The 18,268-nt window shown below is 41.3% G+C and overlaps 1 protein-coding gene across 5 annotated transcripts in view; it reads right to left on the reverse strand.

The window, feature by feature from the left end:
* LOC121513696 (collagen alpha-6(VI) chain-like) overlaps window positions 1-18,268 on the reverse strand; it is a 124,562-nt gene that overhangs the window by 72,435 nt on the left and 33,859 nt on the right. For 3 of the 5 annotated variants that reach the window (XM_041793616.1, XM_041793614.1, XM_041793615.1), the window contains 2 exons: window positions 5,117-5,220; window positions 1,376-1,984 (listed from right to left, as the gene is read on the reverse strand). In XM_041793616.1, coding sequence (XP_041649550.1) covers window positions 1,376-1,984; window positions 5,117-5,192 — 685 coding nt within the window. In that variant the 5' untranslated portion in view covers window positions 5,193-5,220. The remainder of the gene's footprint in view (window positions 1-1,375; window positions 1,985-5,116; window positions 5,221-18,268) is intronic. The other 2 variants (XM_041793617.1, XM_041793618.1) reach the window with 1 other exon arrangement.

Raw genomic sequence — 18,268 nt, forward strand, 5'->3', positions numbered from 1 at the left:
CTCCCACATTTAGATAACATAGATAAATGCATTCCTTCATGTTAAGATTTCATTTTGGACTACTAGCTTTCAGTTTGCAATTTCCATATTTGTTAACCAGCTGGCGTTACTTTTTCCCATTCAAAGTATGCTGCAAAATTGTATACTTTTATACCGTTTTCTGCAAGTGTGCCTTGCTACTGAAATTGACTGAGTGAAACTGAAAAAAAACGTGGGGAGCAGGTGGCCTAGTGGTTAAAGGGGCTCCCCATGTACGCGGGCGGCCTGGGTTCGAATTCGGCCTGAGGCCCTTTACCGCATGTCTCTCCCCAACTCTTGACCCTGTTTCTGACTCTACCCGCTGTCCTCCTCTGTCTAATAAAGGCATAAAAATGCCCAAAAATGAATCTTAAAAACAAAACAAAACAAAACAAAACAAAAAAAAACAAAACGTGGAGTTGTGTAAACATACTGGCCTTTCAAAGGTAAAAATCCCTAAAATATATTTAATATTTGATATATATATTTCAAGCTGAAGTAGTTTTAAAAGCCTGACTCATTTAAGTGGAAAAAAATATGTGTAATATGTGGAATAGAAATATTTTTACAGCTTATTTTAGGAAGCTGACATTTTATGCTGTTAGGACCATTACGATAACAATAACAAAAATCATAATAATAGTAGTAGTAAAAATAAAAATAATAATAATAATAATATAATATATAATAATAATGATAATAAAAGTAACAAAAAAATAATTGAAATGATAAATAATAATAAAAACAAAAATATAATAATAATAATGATGATAATAAAAGTAAAAAAATAATTGAAATAATAAATAATAATAAAAACAAAAATATAATAATAATAATGATGATAATAAAAGTAAAAAAATAATTAAAATGATAAATATTAATAAAAACAAAAATATAATAATAATGATAATAAAAATAACAAAAAATACAATAATTAAAATTTTAAAGATAATAATACTTTAATATTAATATGATGATAAAAATAATATTAACAATAATAATTATAACTATGACAATAATAATAATAATAATAATGTCTTGAAATGTATTTCATGGAATTATTATTATTTTTTTTTTTGTTTGTTTTCAAATAAAAAATCAGTTGAGTTATGTAAACATACAGGCATTCAAAGGGTTAAAATCCCCAAAATATAATTCATATATGACATGTATATTTCAGGCTGAAGTAGTTTTAAAAGATTGAATTTTTATAAGTGTAATTTTTAAAAGTATATTTTAAGGAACAAATGTATTAGGATATTAAAGGAACTCTCAAGGGGTATTTACAGAAATACCAAAAAAATACCAAAGAAGGTTCACCGAATGATGATAAACTCTATGCTTTGACACATTTTACCTTTAGACAACTGTGAGAGTTGTCGTTTGACCTCCTCTACAGTCGTGCAAAGAGTCTGGACGATGCTTTGAGAAATCCCCTGCAGAGCTGCAAAGTCAGACACGCTGTAGACGTGCTGACTATGCGGCTCATTGGCAATCTCCTTCAGCTGCTCTTCATCTGCGTCTTTGATACCGATGGCGTACAGAACGATTCCCAATTTCTTCAAGTTCTGGGCGTGAACTTCCACGTCGTCTTGAGATTTTCCATCGGTGATCACAACAGCGATCTGAGGCACGTTCTGATGCGCCCGGCTCCCTGCCGACTGCACAAAGTGGTTTCTCAGCATGAAGTCCAGGCCTTGTCCCGTCTGGGTTCCGCCCCCCATGTACGGTAACTTGCTGATGTACTGGAGGATGTCCTGTTTGCTCTGATGGGTGTTGAGCAGGAACTCCGTGCGTGGAGCGGTGCTGTACTGGACCAGCCCAATGCGCACGTGCTCAGGCCCGATGTCGAAGCTGTTGACCAGCGTGTACAGAAACCGACGGATCTGCTCGAAGTTCTCGGCGCCGATGCTCCATGACCCGTCCACCATGAAGACGATGTCAGCTACGGCCTCTTGGGTGCAGACTGGCAGGGAGGGGGGAAAACATTTGGAGGTCTGGCTGATAAAGAGTCGCAGAGCTCTTCAGGGAAAGCTCTCAGAAAGCATGGCGGTCAGTGGAGAAAGCGTGACAAAAGTGGTGAACGTTGTGCATCAGGCTGGTGGCGGTGGAGCGTCCCTGAAAGCATTTACCTTCAGGTGGAGGTGAAGCGTGTTTGAGAGGAACAGAGCTGGAGCAAACAGCTGCTGTTCACTCACTTCAGAGTGTCTGATAGAGCAAACAAAAGTTGGTGAAAATGTGATCCCGTCACATCTTTGCTCCAACTTTTCTTTTTCACTGCATGGCAGTAAAATCTGTTCATTACCTCCACATTTTCAACCTCTCATGATTGTGCCTTGCTGCATAAAATAACTGATTTCTGGGGAAGGACGTTGTCATTTTGACAGAAATGCAGAGCCTGTGTCTATCTGCCAACAGTGATTTAATCTCCTTCGCCATGTTCTAGCTATGTCTGTTCCCTCTGGTTCTCCTGGTTTATGCTGCTGTCCTGCCTCCACATCTGCCTGTTTGTGTTCGGGAAACCACGATAGTAAGCATATTATGTTTGAATCAGAGCTGATGAATACTGACCTGGAGATGACTGGTGTTTTTGCACAGGAAAAAAGAGGAGACATATGGGAAACATGGCCGCTGATTGAGTTAAGGGAAAGGATGGAGAAAGTTTTGTACTCATTAAGCAACTAATGCTGCTGTCACACTGGATCAGTATTAACTACACACCTCTGGTAGTTTGCAATAATTGCATGGGATTTTTGTGTTTTTAATCCTGTGCAAGCATTACTCAATCCTGATCCACCAAAGAGCCAAATTTTTGAAAAATATCTTTGAGAGAGCCGCAATCTAAGAGGTGAAAAGAGGCAAAAAAGGGTTAAAGTGGCAATAAAAATAGGTTAAAGGTGACAAAAATGGTCAGAAAGCATCATGGGTGAAAAATGAACAAAAATGGCATAAAATGTCAAACAACTTGTTGAAAAGTGGCAAAAATTGGTAAGAAATGACAGAAAATGAGTTACAGGTGGCAAAAATGGTCAAAAAGCGGAAGACACATAGTCAAAATTATCGAAAAGTGACTAAAGTGGGCAAAAATGAAGAAAAAAGAGGCAAGATTTGGAAAAAAATTTAGTGACAAGTGACAAATAGGATTTACAGGTGGCAAATGGTCAGATAGCAGCAAAAACATAACAAAATTGAGTGAGAGGTGACTGAAATGGGCAGAAAGCAGAAAAAGTGGCAAAAAATGGTGAAAAGGGGCAAAACTGGAAAAGAACAGCAAAAAATAGGTGAATATTGGCTAAAATGGGGATAAAGTGGAAATGTTGGGTGAGATGTGACAAAAATATGAGTTACAGGTGGCAATAATGGTCATAAAATCGAAAACACATAGTCAACATTAGTGAAAAATGACCAAAATGGACAATAATAGGGAAAAAGTGGCAGAACTTGGAAAATAGTGGCAAAACTCTGGATGAGAATCGACAAAAACGATTTACAGGTGACAAAAATGGTCAAAAAGCAGCAAAAATGAGAATGAGAAGTGATTGAAACAGAAAAAAAGCAGCAAAACTGGCAAAAAATGGTGTAAAGGGGCAAAATTGGCACAGAAAAGGCAAAACATTTGGTGAAAAGTAGCAAAAATGAGTGAGAAGTGCTAAAAATGAGTTTAAGGTGGCAAAAATTTGTGAAAAGGGGCAAAATTGGCCTAAGTGGCCAAAAAGGATGAAAAGTGGCAAAAATGGGGTGAACAAAATGAAAATATGGGTCAAAAATTGCAAATAAGGGCAATGGAAATATACAGACAAAAATATGGTAGAAAGTCTGACAATTAAAGCTACTGGATAAGTGTGGAAACAAACTGATTAATGTTACCTGCAATGGATAAATTCTTAGGTCAAAGTTTTCCTTTTTATGTTTTTTTCGGGGAATAATATTTCAAACTAAGACATAAAAGAGCCACACGTTGAGTATCGCTGTCCTGTGCAATCATGCTGAAGAGAGACATGGATGAGGACGTGCATGTCTGATATCTTCAGATGTCACTGAGTAGATCTGACTAGTTGTCAGCCATTTATCTCACAGAGAGAACACAAAGTTTTCTTGCAGACATCACTCAGAGACAGGCAGTCATCCAGTGCAACCCAGTGGACCAATCACAGGGCTTGTGGTCTGCATTGTTTCCATGTGTAACCATATTTTTGTGAATCTGCACATCGGCTTTGTGCATTTGTGCACAGCGCTCTGCAGAGAGAGAGAGATCTGATGCAGAAGCATAAATCAGAATTTCTATCCCAGTATATTTATTTATTTAACCTTTATTTAACCAGGATTTATTCCCATTGAGATACAAAAATCTCTTTTACAAGGGAGTCCTGGCCAAGACAGCAGCATGATAGATACAAAGATAGAGGATGAAGCTTTCTGCAAGATTCGTAAACGTGATGGATTCACAGACAGAGCCTTTCAAAATAAAACCTGGAGGCTGATTAGACAAACATTCTGTCTCTCAGAATGATTACAGAGCAGCAGAACTATGACGCAGATGTTTGTAGTAAAGGCAGCCAATATGAAAAGTACAGCTTCCGCCTCTTTCTCTTCATGAGATGCTGATTGGTCCGTTCGTTCTCTGACTGTGAACAAGCTGAAGACGGCTCGATCCACCTGATGACAGAGGTGGAATCTGAACGCCTCATTGACTTTGCATGGTCAGTGTGTCTCCAGTACATCGTTCTGTCTGGTTGTGGGGTTGAAATCGAGGGATCAATGTCTTTTATGCAACAAGGCGCTGGTAATTACAGTGATGGATTCTTGATGGATTAACGGACTTTGTGTTCGTGCTCAGCAGCAAACATTCCTGAGTGGGTTAGTAAGGGTGCTCTTCTGTGTTTAAGACAGGAGAAAACTTACCTTCCTGCTCGTTGTGAGTGTGTTTCTCTGTGTTGGAGTGTAAATGTGTGATTTTGGTGTGCATGCACTGACTAATTGTACGCTGGGTTTGCAGATGTTTGGGTCTGATGTAATGTTGAGCTGAGGGAACGTTTGCCATGATCCTTGAAGTGCTGGTATGCAGGAAGTGAAATCATGGCTGCATAATCATACCCACCTGTCCTCTGAGTGGCGTTGCCATAGAAACACGCTGCCAGGATGAGGCTGAGGAGTAGACCCTGCCTCCCCTCCATGCTGAACAGCTCTCAGGTTTCTCTCTCACTACAACACAAAGACCAAAAGTCTCGTAAATACAGAGAACAAATCTGTTTCCCATCTGGAGCAGCAGCGGGGGGGGGGGGACGTTTGTTCCAGAGACTCATGTTAGGATAATCGACATGCATTTCCAAAGAAACAGGACAAACCCACCGTGACTCTGCATTAGTGAACTTTAAAACCTTTGTTTTCTCCAGAGCTGAAGTTGGTGAGACTTTATGACAAACAAGGCTGACATTCTCAGGAATGCTGCTTTCAAAGAGGAATTCACTCAAACCTTCTCTCTGGGCCGAGGCATTTCTCTAAAGGGATGTTTGGGTCATTTTGGGCTGCTTGTAAATATTTAGTTTATGCTTAATACAATAAAATTAGTTAAAAAGCAATAAATCCATAGTAGCATGAATCTGAATGGGAGGGTGTAACAAGCTTAATGCTATAAAGGAGGAGGCTGGGGTGGAGGAGGTGAAGCTTTAGTCTATAAAGGAGGAGGCTGGGGTGGAGGAGGTGAAGCTTTAGTCTATAAAGAAGGAGGCTGGGGGGGAGGAGGAGAAGCTTTAGTCTATAAAGGAGGAGGCTGGGGTGGAGGACGAGAAGCTTTAGTCTATAAAGGAGGAGGCTGGGGTGGAGGAGGTGAAGCTTTAGTCTATAAAGGAGGAGGCTGGGGGGGGGGAGAAGCTTTAGTCTATAAAGGAGGAGGCTGGGGTGGAGGAGGAGAAGCTTTAGTCTATGAAGGAGGAGGCTGGGGTGGAGGAGGTGAAGCTTTAGTCTATAAAGGAGGAGGCTGGGGTGGAGGAGGAGAAGCTTTAGTCTATAAAGGAGGAGGCTGGGGTGGAGGAGGTGAAGCTTTAGTCTATAAAGGAGGAGGCTGGGGTGGAGGAGGAGAAGCTTTAGTCTATAAAGGAGGAGGCTGGGGTGGAGGAGGAGAAGCTTTAGTCTATAAAGGAGGAGGCTGGGGTGGAGGAGGTGAAGCTTTAGTCTATAAAGGAGGAGGCTGGGGGGGAGGAGGAGAAGCTTTAGTCTATAAAGGAGGAGGCTGGGGTGGAGGAGGAGAAGCTTTAGTCTATGAAGGAGGAGGCTGGGGGTGGAGGAGGTAAAGCTTTAGTCTATAAAGGAGGAGGCTGGGGTGGAGGAGGAGAAGCCTAAGTCTATAAAGGAGGAGGCTGGGGTGGAGGAGGAGAAGCCTAAGTCTATAGAGGAGGAGGCTAAGGTGGAGGAGGTGAAGCCCAAGTCTATAAAGTAGGAGGCTGGGGTAGAGGAGGTGAAGCTTAAGTCTGTAAAGGAGGAGTCTGGGGTGGAGGAGGTGAAGCTTAAGTCTATAAAGGAGGAGGCTGGGGTGGAGGAGGTGAAGCTTTATGCTCTAGAGGAGGAGGTTAAGGAGATCTAAAGGAGGCAGATCATTTAGAGAATATCCAGGCAAAAATTGTTCATGTAATTGTCCAAAAATTCCAGTTTTCCAGAGACATTATGTTCTACTATTATTGGGATTATTGGTGAAGCACCACCTGTTCACCACAGCCTACAGTGTTCACTAAATCACCCCTTACACTCATCCTACCCCTCACAAAGTTTGTCCATGACTATGTGTTCCTGTAGGGCGTCCTTGGGTTTCTTGAAAGGCGCTATATAAATTCAAGATATTATTATTATTATTATTATTATTATTTTACTCTCACTCTTTAATCAGCACAAACGACCTTGTCTACACAGGACAGTGAAGGAGTTGTCAGACAGTGACTCAAACCCGTGGTTTATGAGCCCCCACACATGGACTCCTGAGCCAAACCAGCGTCCCCTGGTTCATCATTGAATGTCATCAGAAACTCCCAGTGGTGATGAAATCTGACAGTAATGATCTGGCAGCAGAGGAACAGTGTTGAAATGCTGGTGTCACACTGCAGCTCTCCTCTAAGTGTTAGCAGGTCATTACTGCAGCACTCGGTTTAGACTCTAAATAAATCATCTGGTGAGAGCTCAAGCGTCAAAAATCAAGTTTGCAACAGAGCACGGAGAAAAGATCCAGGAAAGGAGAGTCAGGACAAAAACCAGAGGAAGACGGATGCTAAACTCTGACATTAACTGGCTCTAGAGGTTTCTGCCTGTCTTACATGAGTCGGGTTCTTGAGGTTTCTGCCTGTCCTACAAGAGTCTGGCTCTAGAGGTTTCTGCCTGTCCTACATGAGTCTGGTTCTAGAGGTTTCTGCCTGTCCTACATGAGTCTGGTTCTAGAGGTTTCTGCCTGTCCTACATGAGTCTGGTTCTAGAGGTTTCTGCCTGTCCTACATGAGTCTGGTTCTAGAGGTTTCTGCCTGTCCTACATGAGTCTGGTTCTAGAGGTTTATGCCTGTCCTACATGAGTCTGGTTCTTGAGGTTTCTGCCTGTCCTATATGAGTCTGGTTCTAGAGGTTTCTGCCTGTCCTACATGAGTCTGGTTCTAGAGGTTTCTTCCTGTCCTGCAAGAGTCTGGTTCTAGAGGTTTCTGCCTGTCCTACATGAGTCTGGTTCTAGAGGTTTCTGCCTGCCCTAAATTAGTCTGGTTCTAGAGGTTTCTGCCTGTCCTACATGAGTCTGGTTCTAGAGGTTTCTGCCTGTCCTACAAGAGTCTGGTTCTTGAGGTTGCTGCCTGTCCTACATGAGTCTGGTTCTAGAGGTTTCTGCCTGTCCTACATGAGTCTGGTTCTAGAGTTTTCTGGCTGTCCTACATGAGTCTGGTTCTAGAGGTTTCTGCCTGTCCTACATGAGTCTGGTTCTAGAGGTTTCTGCCTGTCCTACATGAGTCTGGTTCTAGAGGTTTCTGCCTGTCCTACATGAGTCTGGTTCTAGAGGTTTATGCCTGTCCTACATGAGTCTGGTTCTTGAGGGTTCTGCCTGTCCTATATGAGTCTGGTTCTAGAGGTTTCTGCCTGTCCTACATGAGTCTGGTTCTAGAGGTTTCTTCCTGTCCTGCAAGAGTCTGGTTCTAGAGGTTTCTGCCTGTCCTACATGAGTCTAGTTCTAGAGGTTTCTGCCTGCCCTAAATTAGTCTGGTTCTAGAGGTTTCTGCCTGTCCTACATGAGTCTGGTTCTAGAGGTTTCTGCCTGTCCTACAAGAGTCTGGTTCTTGAGGTTGCTGCCTGTCCTACATGAGTCTGGTTCTAGAGGTTTCTGCCTGCCCTACATGAGTCTGGTTCTAGAGTTTTCTGCCTGTCCTACATGAGTCTGGTTCTAGAGGTTTCTGCCTGTCCTACATGAGTCTGGTTCTAGAGGTTTCTGCCTGTCCTACATGAGTCTGGTTCTAGAGGTTTCTGCCTGCCCTACATGAGTCTGGTTCTAGAGGTTTCTGCCTGCCCTACATGAGTCTGGTTCTAGAGGTTTCTGCCTGTCCTACAAGAGTCTGGTTCCAGAGGTTTCCGCCTGTCCTACATGAGTCTGGTTCTAGAGGTTTCTGCCTGTCCTACATGAGTCTGGCTCTAGAGGTTTCTGCCTGCCCTACATGAGTCTGGTTCTAGAGGTTTCTGCCTGTCCTACGTGAGTCTGGTTCTAGAGGTATCCGCCTGTCCTACATGAGTCTGGTTTAGAGGTTTCTGCCTGTCCTACATGAGACTGGTTCTAGAGGTTTCTACCTGTCTTACATGAGTCTGGTTCTAGAGGTTTCTGCCTGTCCTACATGAGTCTGGTTCTAGAGGTTTCTGCCTGTCCTACATGAGTCTGGCTCTAGAGGTTTCTGCCTGTCCTACTTGAGTCTGGTTTAGAGGTTTCTGCCTGTCCTACATGAGTCTGGTTCTAGAGGTTTCTGCCTGTCCTACATGAGTCTGGTTCTAGAGGTTTCTGCCTGTCCTACATGAGTCTGAGTCTTGAGGTTTCTGCCTGTCCTACATGAGTCTGGTTCTAGAGGTTTCTGCCTGTCCTACATGAGTCTGGTTCTAGAGGTTTCTGCCTGTCCTACATGAGTCTGGTTCTAGAGGTTTCTGCCTGTCTTAGATGAGTCTGAGTCTTGAGGTTTCTGCCTGTCCTACATGAGTCTGATTCTTGAGGTTTCTGCCTGTCCTACATGAGTCTGGCTCTAGAGGTTTCTGCCTGTCCTACATGAGTCTGGTTCTAGAGGTTTCTGCCTGTCTTACATGAGTCTGGTTCTAGAGGTTTCTGCCTGTCTTACATGAGTCTGGTTCTAGAGGTTTCTGCCTGTCATACATGAGTCTGGTTCTAGAGGTTTCTGCCTGTCCTACATGAGTCTGGTTCTAGAGGTTCCTGTCCTACATGAGTCTGGTTCTAGAGGTTTCTGCCTGTCTTACATGAGTCTGGTTCTAGAGGTTTCTGCCTGTCCTACATGAGTCTGGTTCTAGAGGTTTCTGCCTGTCTTAGATGAGTCTGATTCTTGAGGTTTCTGCCTGTCCTACATGAGTCTGGTTCTTGAGGTTTCTGCCTGTCCTACATGAGTCTGGTTCTAGAGGTTTCTGCCTGTCTTAGATGAGTCTGATTCTAGAGGTTTATGCCTGTCCTACATGAGTCTGGTTCTTGAGGTTTATGCCTGTCCTACATGAGTCTGGTTCTAGAGGTTTCTGCCTGTCCTACATGAGTCTGGTTCTAGAGGTTTCTGCCTGTCCTACATGAGTCTGGTTCTAGAGGTTTCTGCCTGTTGATGCTGCTGTGTGTGTGTTGAATGTTTTTAATGCTCAGTGTAAAGTGGACTAATAAAAATGATGTTTTTAATAACATAATGAAGAGTTCGCTCTCACTCTGCTGGATGATTTTGGCAGATGTCTTTAGAAAATCTGTTTTAGCTTTTTGTTTTACAAACATCTGTGACGCTCTGTGAGTGTCTGTTAGAGGTCAACCGTTAGTCTTTTTACACAGAAGTACATTTCACTTCAGGAATTTTGGCAGCAGAGATGCAGAGTTGAGGATAAACAGCAGACAAATAAGTCCTTAAACTTTAATGTACGCCTCCTGAACTCTTATTTAAGGCAGTGAACCCTCAGATTTATGAACCAGGATCAATCAGAGAGAAAAATCCAAACTAAACACTGTTAGTGATGAGAAAGACTTGTGGAATAACTCCATCAATGGATGATTTCATCAAAGTAAACCTATAGTGTCCAAAAAGATCCTGTAAGTCATTGGTGGGCAACTGGTGGCCCAGGGCCACATGCGGCCCTCCAAGTCACTCACTGCGGCCCTCAAGTGGATTTCAAATACAATAAATACAAAAACTACAATTACAATAAATAGAAAACAGCCATCTGCCATGACAACATGAAAGCAGTAAAGTTAGTCTTCTAGTCATTCACCTCTGGTATGTTGTTTGTTTTTTTGTTTTGTTCTTTTATTTCAACAAATCAACTTAAAACTTAATTTGAATTTTTTTATTTTAACATTTCCTGATTTTTAGTCATTTGAATTATATTTTGGATTTATTTTGATATAAATATTTTTCACTTTTCACTTAATGAAAATAATTTGAAACTCATTTTGAATTCTTTCCATTTTTAAATTTTATTTGAATATTTTTAATTTATAAATGTTGACTTTGTATTTATTTTTTAGAAATAAAAATTGCAAGTTTTTTGACTTGATTATGAAAATATTTCTCATCTTAATTTTTTGTTTAATTTATCTTCTTTATATTTAAATGTTCTTTTAAAATTTTTTTCAACTTTAATTGTATTTTATATTTATTTTAACAAAATTATTTATAGTTGTACTCTTTATTTTTAAAAAATTAACTCATCCTTTATTTTTTCAAACATTTTTTATTTTTATTTGAATGTTTTTTTGTTTTTATTTCTAATCATAAAATTTGACTTTTAATTTATTTTAAGTATAATATTTAATTTAATTATTTTCTTTATTTATTTTATTTCATTTAAATATTTCATATACAAATTTTTTTGTTAAATATTTATTGATTTAAATTGTTTTTTATATTAATATTTATTTTCAATATTTCTATTTTAGATTTTTGAGTTAATAGAAAATAAACATTTATTTTACAACTTCTTAATTTTTTTCATTTTTAATTACATTGTTCTATTTGAACTTGATTTTTTAATTTTTCTTGATCAATTTATTATTAATATTTCTTCCATTTTTTGTTTTTTTGCCTTTTTGTTGTCTTTTTAGTACATTAAAATGGCTGCAGGTGTTTCTGTAAAATTTCTTTATTCATCACTAAATGTGATTGTAAAAAATAAACTAATAAAAAGTTACTTTCACTACATTGAAACAGCCACTTGAAACAGATTTAAGTCTGTGTTTGTCTCATTAAAGGTACATTTTTATTTGCACTAGAGTTTAAAAACATAAATCTTGGAATAATAAATGATTCTTTCATTGCATAATTAGTGATCACAGGTTAAATCGTGTGTTTGGCACTGACTATAAATTAAGTTGGCCCTGTCAGTAACCAAAGGTGCCCAGGCCTGCTGTATGTGACACGACAAACACCCAGCAGACTCTGAACTCATGAGAAACTCCTCTAACGTGGTTAGAGCAGTAAACTCGACTTTCCCATGCAGATGACTGAATGAATGAAGACTAAAAGAGCAGTTTCTACACACATCTGCCTCTGCTTACTGTGTAATGGTTCAGTTTCCTGCCATCTGAGAGCACCGCCGACGTCTGGCCACATCAAAAAGCATTTGAAATATCCTGAGTTCACAGGAGGAGGATGATGTTCACAGATACAGACGGAGAAAACAGCTGCTTTTATCACCTCCAAGCTCCATTTCTACTCTGTTTGCCTCTTTGGCTCCATTCTTCTTTAATGTCTGCACTAATCATCACGCCACAAAGCCGGAGAGCTCCAATCAAAGAGGAAGTATCACCATTTAAGATATCTGTGACGCACTAGTGTGAGAAACACATCTGTGTCTGGCTACAGGCAGGGAAACAGATGATGGGGATGGTTGTAGCTTCAACTTCAAAAACCATCTCAGTAAAGTTTAAAACCTCTTCTCTCATGCTTCTGTCTGGAGATCAAGCACAAACCTGGGGCTTTCATTGGATCAGGACATTTTATTGTCATGTAGCCTGATTGAAGAAGCAGTCAGCGCTGAAATGAGCCAAAAACGGTGGCCAGTTTTCAGGCTAAAATGCTCCAGTGTGTCTCTCGCTGGTGTCTATTCCTGTCTTTGGAAAGAAAAAGTAGGTTGGCCTCCAGGCTCTTATTCCTTTAACAGTTTCATGTCATGTAGCGGATACAGCTGGCACTGACACTGATGGCTGATAACAGGACTATAAAAGAGAGAAAATTACATCGGGGCCTGCAGCCAGCCACCATTTCTACCTTTAATCTCACATTTATCTAACAACACAAACCACATAGAAGAGGTGGAGCTTTATGCTATAAAGGAGGAGGCTGGGGTGGAGGAGGTGAAGCTTTAAGCTATAAAGGAGGAGGCTGGGGTGGAGGAGGAGAAGCTTTAAGCTATAAAGGAGGAGGCTTGGGTGGAGGAGGGGAAGCTTTAAGCTGTAAAGGAGGAGGCTGGGGTGGAGGAGGTGAAGCTTTGTGCTGTAAAGGAGGAGGCTGGGGTGGAGGAGAAGATTTAGTATATAAAGGAGGAGGCTGGGGTGGAGGAGGTGAAGCTTTAAGCTATAAAGGAGGAGGCTGGGGTGGAGGAGGAGAAGCTTTGTGCTGTAAAGGAGGAGGCTGGGGTGGAGGAGAAGATTTAGTATATAAAGGAGGAGGCTGGGGTGGAGGAGGTGAAGCTTTAAGCTATAAAGGAGGAGGCTGGGGTGGAGGAGGAGAAGCTTTAAGCTATAAAGGAGGAGGCTTGGGTGGAGGAGGTGAAGCTTTAAGCTACACAGGAGAAGGCTGGGGTGGAGGAAGTGAAGCTTTAAGCTATAAAGGAGGAGGCTGGGGTGGAGGAGGTGAAGCTTTAAGCTACACAGGAGAAGGCTGGGGTGGAGGAGGTGAAGCTTTAAGCTATAAAGGAGGAGGCTGGGGTGGAGGAGGTGAAGCTTTGTGCTGTAAAGGAGGAGGCTTGGGTGGAGGAGAAGATTTAGTATATAAAGGAGGAGGCTGGGGTGGAAGAGGTGAAGGAGGCTGTTTGCAGTGGGTCCCAAATATTTATTTCCAAAAAGTATAACTACAAAAACCAGGTAAATACAGCTTGTAACTTAACATTTTCCCTGTCTATGGTGGATAGAGACAGGTGTGGCTTGTAGGAAAATTGTCAAGCCCTCTATTCTCTAGATTCAGAGGCAGTCTGAAACCTTTCGACCCTCCGTGCTCTTTCACGATCAGGCCTTTGAGTACCTTACAGAGGCTTTAACTGTTAGGCTGTAGTTCTACTTTAGCTGCACTTTAAGCTTTTTAAAGGTTTCCTTGTCTACAATGTTTCCGATGAACAAACTGCTCGGTGAGTTTTGGATTTGAACCCTACATTTTCTTCTTATTTCCTGAAACTCTCCTCCTCCTCCTCTCTGCATTTCCACTAAATTTTGATGTTAGTAATTCTCTTAACCATCGTTTGCTGTTACGTCTCCCTCACAGCTGGTTCATTGGGCTAAAAAGAGTGTTTTTCTTTAAAGGGGGTGTTTTCAGTCTCGTGGCGTGTGCCAGCTGTTTTCATGCCAACCTCCAGTCCTTCAGAGTCTCTCTGCAGACTTGGATTGTTTTCCAGTCAGTGTGGGATTTTAGATTTCTGTCCTCAGGGCCTCTGAGTGAGAGAGCGGCTCAGAGAAAGTGATGATAACCATCCCTCATACGTGAGAGCGTTCTGCATCTGCATGTGAGTGCACGTATCAACATGTGTGTACACCCCCCACCCTCCCCCACAAACACGCCTAAACATGTGTTTAATCAGGGGCCAAATGGTGGAGGCCCTGAGTGGAGGAAATGGAGCTGAGCGTAATGTGAAGCAGGTGGAGGTAATCACAGCCGAGCGGCTCAGATGACAGGCTGATTGAGAGGAGCTCTTTGCATGGTTTAGTCCTCCGCCACTATTTACACGGACCTCTACCTCCATTTATTTAGTCAGAGCTGGAGCGGCTCTTTCCGCCTGGACGGACGGGGCCGAGGGTTTGATGTGAGGGAACGAGGGGCCTCTTTGTTTAGAGCGGCCCTCCAAACTGAAATCAAGCTGAAGGAAGTGACTGAAGGATGCTGGAAATCTGAAGGATCTATGAGGTCAGCTGAAGGCCGTCTAAGACCACCATCAGACCGGCTGGAGTGGAGAGAAGCTGCTTTATGAAGCTCGGACGTCATCACATATAATGGAGACACGTGTAGGGAGGTCCTGAAACTGTCTCAGAAATGTTGGAGTGATCTGCATGTGTGAGACTTTGATCCTGATTCTCCCATCAGCCCCACAGTGACATTTCTGCAGAAACTAATGCTGGGCTGCTGCACGAGTGCAGCTGGAAATACTGAGGAATATTCAGATATTGCCATAACCATATTTTATATTTGACCTGAATAATAACCACTCTTATCAAAAAAAGACACTTATTCAGTCATTTAGCCGTCTCTAGATAAAAAAAAAAACCTTTTGTCAAAACATTAATCAAATGGGTTAATAATGGCAAAAAATGGTAAAAATTTGGTGAAATTGGATTTTTTTTTCAAGAAAAAATGGGATGAAAGTGGCAGAAACTGGTGTAACAGGGTAAACAGTGTAAAAAAGAGTGGCAAAAATGGACTGAAAGTGTTATCAAATGTGGCCTTAACGGGAAAAAATAGAACAGACTGACAAAAATTGGTAAACTGGGTAAAAAAGAGCAGCAAATATTGGCTGAAAATGTTAGAAAAGGTTGCCAAAATGAACTAAAAGTGGCAGAGACAATTGAAAATGGGTAAAAAAACAAGTTAAATGGGTTAAAAATGGTTAAAATTGGTTAAAACTGACCAAAACAAATTGTGTAAAGGTGTGAAATTGGATTTTTTCAAGAACAAAAATGGGATAAAAGTGGCAGAAACTGGTGTATATGGGTAAACAAGTGTACAAAAGAGGGGCAAATATGGGTTACATGTGGCAAAAATGAACTGAAAGTGTTATAAAATGTGGCCAAAATAGAATAAAAGTGGCAGAGACTTATGAAAATGGGTAAACTGGCTAAAAAAGAGCGGCAAAAAAACGGTTACATGTGGCCAAAATGAGCTGAAAGCGGCAGAGCTGATGAAAATGGGTAGAAAGAATTTAAACCAGTTAAAAATGGCTAAAATTGGTTAATAATGGCAAAAAAATTGTAGAAAAGGTGATGAAACTGGATTTTTTTCAAGAACAAAAAGGGTTAAAAGTGGCAAAAAATAGACAAATAATGCAAAAAAAAAAGTGGCAAAACGGGCATAAACAGTGGTAAAAGGGGGCTGAAAAGTGATGGAAATTAGGTGGAATGGGATGAAAAATTAATTTGAACCTGCAAAAATTGGTTAATTGTGGTTAAAATGGGCAAAAAGGGGTTGATGGAGACAAAAACAGTTTAGAAGTGGCAAAACAGGCAGAAAAAGTGATGGAAAAGGTGTAAAATCGACAAAAATGGGTTTAAAGCGGAAAAAAATGTGCTAAAATTGGTGTTCAAAAGTGATAAAAAAGGGTTAACATCAGGTTCAATTGGTGTAAAGTGGAAACAGTCTTATCTAAAATATATTACTAGTTTTTTTTAAGTCATCTGGTGACCGCCTCTAAGTGTCTCACGACCTCAAATGGGGTCCCGACCCCAAGGTTGAGAACCACTGCTCTAGAGTATTAAATGATTTCTCATGCATTCCTCTGGGTTGTGAAACAAGTGTCCTCATGTTACCCATCAGCCCCGTTGTTTACATTCTTTATTGAACTTCTGTTCTGAACTTCACCAATCACTTTGACTTCTCTCTGCCTGGGACGTCAATATGCCATGAGGAAGACGTGGATCTCGAAGTGCTGAATCTGCTGGTTGAAGCTGATGTCGCACACACACACACGCACCTGTTTGGATGTGTGTGTGTGTGTGTGCTGTGTGAGTGAGATAAAGCAGCTGACTGGCAGAGCTTGAGACCAAACTCTGCTCTTTGATCTGTGAAGGAGAAAATCAGTCCAAATGTGACTCTCAACACTAACTACAGTCTCATATCTGACCCTCACTAACTACAGTCTCATATCTGAGCCTCACTAACTACAGTCTCATATCTGACCCTCACTAACTACAGTCTCATATCTGAGCCTCACTAACTACAGTCTCATATCTGAGCCTCACTAACTACAGTCTCATATCTGAGCTACACTAACTACAGTCTCATATCTGAGCTACACTAACTACAGTCTCATATCTGAGCTACACTAACTACAGTCTCATATCTGAGCCTCACTAACTACAGTCTCATATCTGAGCTACACTAACTACAGTCTCATATCTGAGCCTCACTAACTACAGTCTCATATCTGAGCCTCACTAACTACAGTCTCATATCTGAGCTACACTAACTACAGTCTCATATCTGAGCCTCACTAACTACAGTCTCATACCTGAGCTACACTAACTACAGTCTCATATCTGAGCCTCACTAACTACAGTCTCATATCTGAGCTACACTAACTACAGTCTCATATCTGAGCCGCACTAACTACAGTCTCATATCTGAGCTACACTAACTACAGTCTCATATCTGAGCTACACTAACTACAGTCTCATACCTGAGCTACACTAACTACAGTCTCATATCTGAGCCTCACTAACTACAGTCTCATATCTGAGCCTCACTAACTACAGTCTCATATCTGAGCCTCACTAACTACAGTCTCATATCTGAGCTACACTAACTACAGTCTCATATCTGAGCCGCACTAACTACAGTCTCATATCTGAGCCTCACTAACTACAGTCTCATATCTGAGCTACACTAACTACAGTCTCATATCTGAGCTACACTAACTACAGTCTCATATCTGAGCCGCACTAACTACAGTCTCATATCTGAGCCTCACTAACTACAGTCTCATATCTGAGCCTCACTAACTACAGTCTCATATCTGAGCCTCACTAACTAAAGTCTCATATCTGAGCCTCACTAACTACAGTCTCATATCTGAGCCGCACTAACTACAGTCTCATATCTGAGCCTCACTAACTACAGTCTCATATCTGACCCTCACTAACTACAGTCTCATATCTGACCCTCACTAACTACAGTCTCATATCTGAGCCTCACTAACTACAGTCTCATATCTGAGCCTCACTAACTACAGTCTCATATCTGACCCTCACTAACTACAGTCTCATATCTGAGCTACACTAACTACAGTCTCATATCTGAGCCTCACTAACTACAGTCTCATATCTGAGCCGCACTAACTACAGTCTCATATCTGAGCCTCACTAACTACAGTCTCATATCTGAGCCTCACTAACTACAGTCTCATATCTGACCCTCACTAACTACAGTCTCATATCTGAGCCTCACTAACTAAAGTCTCATATCTGAGCCTCACTAACTACAGTCTCATATCTGACCCTCACTAACTACAGTCTCATATCTGAGCCTCACTAACTACAGTCTCATATCTGAACTACACTAACTACAGTCTCATATCTGAGCCGCACTAACTACAGTCTCATATCTGAGCCTCACTAACTACAGTCTCATATCTGACCCTCACTAACTACAGTCTCATATCTGAGCCTCACTAACTAAAGTCTCATATCTGAGCCTCACTAACTACAGTCTCATATCTGAGCCTCACTAACTACAGTCTCATATCTGAGCCTCACTAACTACAGTCTCATATCTGAGCCTCACTAACTAAAGTCTCATATCTGAGCCTCACTAACTACAGTCTCATATCTGAGCTGCTCTAACTAGTCTCATATCTGAGCCTCACTAACTACAGTCTCATATCTGAGCCGCACTAACTACAGTCTCATATCTGAGCCTCACTAACTACAGTCTCATATCTGAGCCTCACTATCTACAGTCTCATATCTGAGCCGCACTAACTACAGTCTCATATCTGAGCTACACTAACTACAGTCTCATATCTGAGCCTCACTAACTACAGTCTCATATCTGAGCTACACTAACTACAGTCTCATATCCGAGCCTCACTAACTACAGTCTCATATCTGAGCCTCACTAACTACAGTCTCATATCTGAGCCTCAC

This window comes from Cheilinus undulatus, linkage group 8 (genome assembly GCF_018320785.1).
Source record: "Cheilinus undulatus linkage group 8, ASM1832078v1, whole genome shotgun sequence".
Lineage (NCBI taxonomy): Eukaryota > Metazoa > Chordata > Actinopteri > Labriformes > Labridae > Cheilinus > Cheilinus undulatus.